The sequence below is a fragment of the Photinus pyralis genome, unplaced genomic scaffold, assembly GCF_008802855.1.
Source record: "Photinus pyralis isolate 1611_PpyrPB1 unplaced genomic scaffold, Ppyr1.3 Ppyr1.4_LG4, whole genome shotgun sequence".
In the NCBI taxonomy this organism is placed as follows: Eukaryota; Metazoa; Arthropoda; class Insecta; order Coleoptera; family Lampyridae; genus Photinus; species Photinus pyralis.
In genome coordinates, this window is record NW_022170511.1 from 7,063,082 (window position 1) to 7,073,535 (window position 10,454).

Genomic DNA, 10,454 nt, shown 5'->3' on the forward strand with positions numbered 1-10,454 from the left:
CGAGCGTTAGCGAGTGCTCCAATCATACAAGTTTTTCAATAATCCTTTCCGCAAGTGTATTACATACTATTTTTTCTACAAAAGTTCTCGAATTTAAAGATTTAGAGAAAAATTTTATATCAAAATGTTAAAACAACAATTTCTGTATAAATCAAGTCGTAGTACGATTCTCGTGTTTATCTGTAAAAATATAAAATCAAGTCTTCGTGACGCCGCTACGTTGTCTTAGTTACCAACGAGTTGTTTATAAAAAAGCAGGTTAGTAATTTTGCATGTAGTTTTGTACGAAGCAATTTCTTCAGTAAAACAAGAATTTAAAAGCTGAAAATGAGTGTTCATGAAGAAAGTGAGAGCGGCGATGAAGTTATGTGCACTCCGCCTGAGGTTGCTGCAATGGCGGAATCAATTATGCCTGAGCTTTTGCCTGAAAAATCGAGAAATCGGTACGAAAAAGAACGAGAGAGGTTTTTTAATTGGTGTAAAATGAAACAAGTCAAGCGGTATACAGAAACCGTGTTGCTTGCCTATTTTGTCGAAAAATCTGGAAAATTGAAATCATCGACACTGTGGTCAATGTATTCCATGTTGAAAAGTATGTTGATTTTGCAAGACAACGTCGACATTTCCAAGTATGCCAAGTTACAATCGTTTTTGAAACGTAAATCTGTTGGTCACAAGCCGAAAAAATCGCTGACTTTTACGAGGCAACAAATCAGTACGTTTTTAGAGGAAGCACCCGATGAAACATTTTTAATGATGAAAGTAAGCACCTATACTTACCTACTATTTTTTCATGTCTATACATTTGTTATGTCACACAAATAATGAAATTTATTTGTAGGTTGCTCTAATATTAGGAGTTGCTGGGGCTTGTCGTCGAGAGGAGTTGACGAAAATGACGGTGAACGATATCCAAGGCGAAGATACGTTTTTACTCGTAACGATTCCAGACTCCAAAACGCATGTTCCAAGAACTTTTTCTGTTACGGAGGGAAAAGAGAATTGGATACACTTGTACCAGAAATATAAAGCGCTTCGTCCTCAAAATGCTCAAACTTCGCGACTTTTTTTAAATTATAAAATGGGAAAATGTACCGTATAACCTGTGGGTATTAATACATTTGGAGCAATTCCTAAGAACATTGCGAGTTACCTGAAATTGCCTAATGCTTCTAGTTTTACGGGTCATTGTTTTCGGCGTACCTCCGCAACGCTACTTGCTAATGCTGGAGCAGACCTTTTGAGTCTTAAACGTCATGGGGGCTGGCGGTCGTCGACGGTAGCGGAAGGATACGTAGATGGTTCTCTTCAAGGCAAATTAGAAGTATGTAACAAAATAATTGGTAATGATTGTCAATCAAATGATCCTTGCTCATCTTCGACAGCGTCCACATCTACATTAATAACTTCTAAATGCTCTGTGTCAAATTCGTTACTTCCAGGTGTTAATATAAGTAACTGTTCATCATTTACCATTAATTTAAATATTACTAGCCAGAAGTAGCTGTAATTGTAAATTGTGGCATTAAAATAAAAAAAAGGTATCTTTGTTTTTACTTAAGAGTGTGGAAAATAAGTGTGGAAAAATCACTAGTGCGACAAAACCCTACTTTCAAAGGCTACTTTTTTCTCAGAAAACAAGACTTTCATCACTTTCGTAGAAAAACATTTTTTTGCTGTGCCACTGTACCAAAAAACACTATTCGTGCCCTCAAATCACAGACAATACCCTGGTCTCCATATCTCCTCATCAGGGAACTGTAACAATCCGCATCACCTGCTAACTGACACTGAAAACAATCTGGATCTTCCTCAAACTCTCTACACAGCATCTCAAGGGCACACTGCTTGGTTTTATCAACTGGCCGTCCAGGAGCCAGAGAAGCAGGTTTGAATTTTCTGAATCAATCCAAATGGTAACCCACGTGACCGCGTGAGTCGAGTTCCCCCGCAATTCTCACACTGACCGAATCACCGATATCACCCTTCACAGAAACTGAGCGTCTTCGCTCATTAGATCGTCTTCTCCTTCCTCCAAAATACGTTCATTTTCCCCAAAAATACGTTATCACTCACTTCATTCTGAGGCAGTCCTCGTTTCTTTTGTACCTTTCCCTGCTACACCATGTTACTTCGTCAGACTCGCTCTTCACCTTCGTGATATTTCTCTCTACGATTTCTGTACTCTTTGGAAGAGTACACTGCTCCATATGCGAATGGAACTTAGTAAAACCGTCTCTGAGAACTGGGATTAGGTACTAGTGCGACTTTTCAAACTTTAATACTAAAATTGCCATACTTCGATTGGATTCTGTAAATTTTCCACAGAAGGAATTTTTACGGGACTTTGTTCCCTGTTAAAAAGCACTGTCTAAGGAACCAATATCAATTACTGTACTATTATTGTAATTTGAGCGTTAGGTTGAACAAAAACTCAGAAAACTCATGCGGGCTTTGAGTGTAAAGAAATGGTCTACTGACTCACCAGGTTGCTGGTCGCGACTATGGAACACGTGTCTGTCCAATAGGGGTTTCTTTGTCTTTCATTTGCTGGAGAATGCCATCTATTTGGTTTGTACTTGTAGTGCTACGGCACAACATAGTCTATTCAGAATCAAGGGCCGATCGAAGGATTCCGTGTTGAGTATCTAGGTGCTGTTGGAGGAGCTACTGGACGCGGAAGTTGTCTTTCCGGCGGAGCTTGCCTTGGAAGCATAAAAGACTGTTTGGATGTGAATTGGGGTTGATGCAGTTCTAAAAGGAGAATTTTGCTGATTTGGGGTCTCGCTGAAGGCGCGTGGATCTACAACTTGTAATAATTGAGGAGGAATCACTTCCGGGTTGATTGCCTCGCTGACCGCGAGGGAAGTTTATTTAAAAAATATCGTTTTACCTATAATTTTCATATCTGCTTGGAGAGGTGTAACTTTTGGAGTAGGTACATGACATACGTTGGTTTCTCTTATTGTTTGTGTTTACAGCAGCTACAAACAGAGCTGGGCAGTATTCGATTTTGTAAATACTTTTTAGTATTCAAATCCTTTAAAGTATTCAAATACTTCGTAATTAAATACTTTTATGGAAGCAGTATTTGTATTGGTAACTCAAATACTTTCACAAATATTTAGTATTCGAATACTTCGCAAAGTATTTGGATACTTCGTAAAGTATTCGAATACTTCGCATAGTATTTGAATACTTAACCTTCCTTTTTTACCAAAAAAATTCAAAGGGCCTAGTAGACCAATCTTCAAACTGTGAAATTATGGATTCTTCGGGCCAAATTCTATAAGAAAATGTTTTTTCCCAGTCGATCTCAGACAATTTTTTCTTCCGGCCGCAAAAAAAGGCAGTGTATAATTACCAAAAATCGACTACTCCAAAATTTTTCGGGAAAAGACTTTTTCTTATTAATTTTGGTGCTTGAATCCAAAACGATTCGTACTTTTTCGATTAGACCTCTCAATAAAACGTTATGGACAAAAAACCAATTTCGAAAAAAAATTCAAAAGGCTGTAAATTTTGATCTAGTAGCCCATCCTTCAAACTGATTGAAATTATGGATTCTACGGGCCAAATTCTATAAGAAAATGTTTTTTCCCGGTCGATCTCAGACAATTTTTTCCTCCGGCCGCAAAAAAAGGCAGTGTATAACCTTCCTTTATTACCAAAAATCGACTACTCCAAAATTTTTCGGGAAAACACTTTTTCTTATTAATTTTGGTGCGTAGAATCCAAAACGATTCGTACTTTTTCGATTAGACCTCTCAATAAAACGTTATGGGCAAAAACCAATTTCGAAAAAAATTCAGAACTTTTGATCTAGTAGCCCAATCTTCAAACTGATTGAAATTATGGATTCTACAGGCCACATTCTATAAGAAAATGTTTTTCCGTGTCGATCTGAGACAATTTTTTTTTGGGCCTCAAAAAAAGGCAGTGTATAACCTTCCTTTTTTACCAAAAATCGACTAAACCAAAATATCTGAGGAAAACAATTTTTCTTACTAATTTTGGTGCGTAGAATCCAAAACAATTCGTACTTTTTCGATCAGACTTCTCAAGCAAAAGTTATAGACTAGAAACCAATTTCGAAAGAAAATTCAAAGGGCTGTAACTTTTGATCTAGTAGACTAATCTTCAAACTGTTTGAAATTATGGATTCTACGGGCCAAATTCTATAAGAAAATGTTTTTTCCCGGTCGATCCCAGACAATTTTTTCTTCCGGCCGCAAAAAAAGGCAGTGTATAACCTTCCTTTTTTACCAAAAATCGACTACACCAAAAAATCTCGGGAAAACACTTTTTCTTATTAATTTTGGTGCGTAGAATCCAAAACGATTCGTACTTTTTCGATTAACCCTCTCAATAAAAAGTTATGGACAAAAAACCAATTTCGAAAAAAAATTCAAAGGGCTGTAACTTTTGAGCTAGTAGCCCAATCTTGGAACTGTTTAAAATTATGGACTCTACAGGCCACATTCTATAAGAAAAATTTTTTCCGGGTCGATCTGAGACAATTTTTTTTTCGGGCCTCAAAAAAAGGCAGTGTATAACCTTCCTTTTTTACCAAAAATCGACTACACCAAAAAATCTCGGGAACACACTTTTTCTTATTAATTTTGGTGCGTAGAATCCAAAACAATTCGTACTTTTTCGATCAGACTTCTCAATCAAAAGTTATAGACTAGAAACCAATTTCGTAAGGAAATTCAAAGGGCTGTAACTTTTGAATTAGTAGCCCAATCTTGGAACTGTGGAAATTATGGATTCCACGGGACAAATTGTATAAGAAAATGTTTTTTCCCGGTCGATCTGACCATTTTTTTTCCAGCCTCAAAAAAGGCAGTACTTTTAAGTTATTCAAATAATTGAGAACAATTTAGAAATGTTTAGGGAAAGTTTCCATTGTCACAAAATCAAATATAAAAATCCGATACAACTGAATACCGAACGATCCTGGAGTGAAACTTTTTGACTCGATAGTCTACGTAACTTAAAACAATAGGGACCTTTCTTATATCCTTAAGACCATGTGTACCAATTTTCAAAGCGATCGCACGTTTCTAAACAAGTTATCATGCACACGGACAAACGGATGGTCAAAAATGGATCTGTTCCAAAATCGCTAGGATTAATTTCAAAAAGGCGTACGTATTATGTGCACGGCGTACAATCGCTTTGAAAACTGGTACACGTATTCTTAAGGATATAACTGGTATAAGAAAGGTCCTGGTAGGTACCTCCTTTATAATAATAATATTACGCTTCTACTCCCCTTAAATTTGTATATAACAATAGAAATACAAAAAAAGCTAACCCCATACAAAGTATAACTTAATTTTTTAAGTAGTATTAAGACTTTTATCTAGTATACTATTTTAAATTTTTAACGTATTTGAGTGACAAAGTTTTTGAATACTTTTGAAAGTATTCGAATATATTCTAAAGTATTTGAATACTTATTTTTTTAAGTATTTGAATACTTTTCAATGTATCTGTATCTAGTATTCGCTTGTGCTGGACGTAAAAGTATTTAGTATTCAAATACCTTTGATTTGTGTAAAGTATTTACTATTTAGTATTCAAATACTTTATGAAAGTATTATGCCCAGCTCTGGCTACAAACAACCATTTAACAGTGCATTTGAATATCACTACTTGCAATTTAAGAGATATTTTGCTTTCTCAGATTGGGCAATCCAATGCAAGCTTTATAGGGGAGTTGATGGTTCCCGTCTGTTCGTCTGTCCGTGAACAGTAACGGCTAAACGCTTGGGCCGATTCGGTTCAAGCTCTACAGATTTGACCCATATACCCGCATATACCACACGTAAGAAACCTATTAAAAATGGGTCAAATCCAATAACCCCGTAGTCACACCGAGGTACTCGTATTTTAGTTCACCTTTTTTTATGCGGAAGTATTTTTTTCCATAACTTTTTTGTATTAGATTTTGGAGACCGTAGGTCGTATGTTAATAGGGCGCAAAGTACTATATTTGCTCAGTTTTGTTTTAATTCATTGGTGCAATACTTGTTAATTTGAGATGTCTAAAAGAATCATTAAGCCAGGAATATTTTCTCAGTGAAAAACTTCTTGATGAAATCCCAACAATAATTTCGGCTTCAAACGTGGATACTGAAAAGGTAATTGAAATTAGCGTGCCAAAGTAGAAATTAATTATAAATTGCACCCATAACTTGACCTATTTCAGTTAGGCTTTATACCTGTAGTGAAACCGTAAAAAGGGTCCCGTTAAATATTTCAGTAGTCAGGTGAACGTTATTAAAGTCAATCAACCAACGTTTACGATCAATATTTCACAATTTTATTAGTGATTTCGCGTATAATTTCTATACAAATAGCTCGTGTGCAAACAATTTGCATCTTTAATAGAATAATCTGTTGGTACCACTTACGAAACGATAAATTTAAAAACGTTCATGTATAGTTTGAATGGTTTTTATTTAGAAAATTTATGTACCTTATACCGTTATTACGCCAGTCAGATTTACTTCGTGCCATTATGATTCTCTGGTAATAATCGTGTTGGTTGAAAATATGTGGGCAATTTCTGCGTGGCAATGTTGTCATTCGAGAAGGCGCGGTTGGTTGTTCCTCTATAATAGTATATGCAGGTGCTTATAAGCGCAGGTGATTTTTTATCAATATCTGGTTTATGTCGATAAATAAAATTGGTTGGCTATAATCATTGATATACAGCACGGTGGGGTGCAAGAAATTGTCTGGATATTTAAGCTTGAGCTGTGAACGATAAATTTTCAAATGACTTTAACAGTAATTGTGTTTATTCCGCGGAGACCTACATGCATATTGTTTAATCTGAAGTTTCCACGTGCAGGTGTATGTAAATTGGTGCCATTTTCTTCGGCATTGTCAGTTTAATGGCGAACCGTGATGATCGATGTATATAGTAAACTTTTTGGGTGGCTACAATAACTACGCTCACGTTACGGGGCCATTATTTTTTAAGGGCAGAGATAAGATTTCGTGGAAACGAGTATTTAAAGATACATCGGATGTTATGTTTTACATTATCGAAGAACATTTTTACGCCGTAGGTGCCGTCGTGTCTTCAGAGTTGTATTTATGATTCGAAGGTAATCGTTAGCATCTGTAATTTGTTGTACAATGTACGTGAATTTTATGATAACATGGTACGAATACTTTTGCTTTACGATTTCAGTAAAGATTCGTTTTATTATTCGATGACGAGAACTAAATATAGGCCGTAGCTTTTCGTTAATTACTAGGTAATTGAGATGAACGTATGAAAAAGCTTCTGCAACTAGTCAAATCGGAAACGACATATAAGAATAACTATTTTGGTTGAGTGTGAGAGTTACATTCTAAGCAGGAGGTGCACAACGGCCATTTTGGTGCCATTATTTAGGTTCGAGAATGTTTCGACCCGAATATATTTCAGGAAGACGAGAATTTTTGTCGTGAAGGTTTTTCAATGTGAAGACATTCAATGGATACTATTTACCTAGCACTCTATGGTCTCCCGAATAACCAACCCCCAAACCTCCTTTATCCGCATCTGTACCTACTCGCGATCCTTTCCAACGGCGTCTTCACTACTGCGAATCTCCACGCATCCCCCCTCCTCTCGCCAAGAAATACTGTTCTACCTGCACGCAGATGGAATACACTTCCGACGCCCATCCTTCCCGCATACCCACCTGTCTCCGCTGTGATGGCGCCACCCTCTGAAAATCATAAGCAGTCCCCAAATGCAACAATTGTGCCGCTCCTCACCCTACTTACGCCTTTGAATGTACACTCCGTCGAGAAGTTCCTGTTCTCACCTCCGAGATGGCCCACCTTCAACCCTCTACCTACTCCGATTCCTCCGGCCCCGACTACCCCGACATCGAACACTTCCTTCGCATCGAAGACTCCCTACGCACTCTTTAGCAAATCCGTTTACCGAGAGATATGGTGTGGTTATCGAGATGGTATAGATAGTGCTTCACGCTTTTATCTGCGAAGATCGACGCTGGCCACGATCTTCGGGCCGCACATGGCCATAACCACGCCCGTTTTAAGTTAATAAATTCCCTTTCTAGCATATTCGCCCTACATGCCGTGGAGCTCGTTGTAGGCACAAATAATGCCCGTGCGTAAACACCCCCTTATCAAGAACCAGCTCCTTTCCGACAACATCCACATCCTTACAATAAAGAAAAGAAACCAAATTTCTCCCTCGTCGCGCCTTAGCCCTTGCCAATTACCACTCCTTTATTGGAAACAGCCCTGCAATGTTAGTGCATAAATATTACCCCTCACCCCTTCTTACTACCACTACATCTGCAACATTTCGAATGCGTGGCCTCTACTGTTCACTTTCCTAAATCTGAAGGTACCTTTTCCTGTTATTACAACCCCCCTTCCGGTTCACCCATCTCTGACGAGCGCCTGACATTCGTATCCACCCTTCCCAATACGATTCTCATGGGCATGTTCAACGCTCGACACATACAGTTCGGTGACTCCACCACTAATGTCCTATTTGACCTACTAACCAATTTGCCGCTCTGGCGAGCAAGAAATAGCAATCCCACCTTTTTCGACAACCCAGAGGTACCTACCTCAATAAAATTATTGACCATATTATATGTACTGAACCGCTCATTTGGTTTCTTTGAACCGGACTACTACCTAGGTATTTCCATTAACTCAAACCATCTACCCTTACTCATTAAAACTTCGTTTACCGATCCACCACCTCCGCCACCTGATCGCATCCTACGGAAAGATTTTAAAAACACCAATTGGAACGTGTTCGCTGAATACGTCTCCACCCACCTACCCACTCCCCGACTTAAAAAACCTATCTTCTAACATCGATGAAGCGTCCCCGCAGCGGGCTTCAGGTAACTCCGAGGTCGCTAATATCGGCACCCCCAACAAAACCATAATAGATTGCCAACATCGGGAGAACGCAAACTTTTTCGGTTCGTTCCTCCAAAACAGCTTTGCAACCCTGTCAGGGGTTTCGACCAGATTTTCAAGGAAACGCTCGAGATTGACTTCCAAATCTTTCAAAATCCACCACTCATCTGCGCTCCCTAACGGCTATACTACCCACTCTCATACAGAGTACCCTTAAAAAGGGCAAGAACAGCGCCCCTGATCCTGATGGACTCATCCGGTTGATTTTTCGTCATTTACCTCTCGACCCTCTAACCCTCATATCCCAACTATATAATAAATACCTTCAAACATCCTACTTTCCCAAGGCCTGGAAAACCTCTATCACTGTTATGATCCCGAAACCCAACGCCGACCTTCCTAACCCCTCTTCCTGTCTCCCAATTTTACCATTTGCATTGACAAATGCTTTGTAAGAATCTTTGCTACCCGCCTCAGAGAACACCTTGAATCCCAAAACGTTATCCCACCCAACCGGTACGGATTCCGTTCAGGCCGCTCCACACATGACCGTTGCTTAAACTCCACACCGACGTCACCCTCGCCTCGTCCTTGGCATTCGACCGAGTCTGGCACGCAGGATTTATCCACAAAATACGCGACCTAGGAATTCCCGATTTACTTATACGGCTGATCCTTTCCTTCCTCTCCGAGAGATTGGTGAGGGTCGGGATCGGGAAAAGCCTCTCGCCCCAATTTCTCCCTCCGCTGGTGTACCCCAGGGTTCAACACTTTGCCCAATCCTTTACATACCCCATACATACACACATACACATACATACATACCCCATATTCCGCAAATGTGATCGTCAACCTCTTCGCTGACGACACGGCCCTCCGGACCACGAGTCGTTTTGGGAGGCGGTTGCGTTGATTCCTCTGTTCACCCAGTGGGCAAACCGTTGGAGAATCACCATTAGCCCCGCAAAAACCCAAACCATTTTATTTCGGCATTCCAATTTCGGGTAAGTGAACAAACAATACAGCAAGAAATCGTCACTTTTTTATATAAAATAAAACAGGGAACAAAAGTGATCCTACCGATGGTTTGGCTACAGAAAATTGCCAAACTTTGTTTTTGTCTCTCTCTCATTTTTCTTTCTCCACCCGAAGCCGCATTTTGATTCACCTTCGGGTCACCATAGTAATTGACTCCTTGGTATCTTTCTCGGACGGACCGAAACTTCTAAAATCCATCATCTTAAAGATTTAAGAATGTGGCACCTCTTTTTTCTCTACCCAGATTTGCAAATCTGATTTTGTCTGTAAACGTATGTCCAATTTTATAATTAAGAAATTAATAGCCCACCCCTTACACGTCAACAGGTAAAGATTTCGTGATAAATTACCCGGTATTTGAGCTCTGATTTTTACACAAAATGATGATTATTTTGTGCGAGTGAAAACTTTAACGGGTGGTTTTTATGCAAAATTTGGGTTGGAGCTCAAATACTGGGCAGGGACTCTTGGAAATCTAAAACAAAACCGGTTAA

At 39.0% G+C, this 10,454-nt stretch overlaps 1 protein-coding gene across 1 annotated transcript; it reads left to right on the plus strand.

Moving 5' to 3' along the window:
* The first annotated feature begins 327 nt into the window (after positions 1 to 327).
* LOC116168019 lies at positions 328 to 1,381 on the plus strand. Its single transcript, XM_031483661.1, has 2 exons — positions 328 to 762; positions 842 to 1,381. Exons 1-2 carry the CDS (start codon positions 328 to 330, stop codon positions 1,100 to 1,102), a joined length of 696 nt encoding a protein of 231 aa, XP_031339521.1. The 3' UTR covers positions 1,103 to 1,381.
* Positions 1,382 to 10,454: the final 9,073 nt, after the last annotated feature.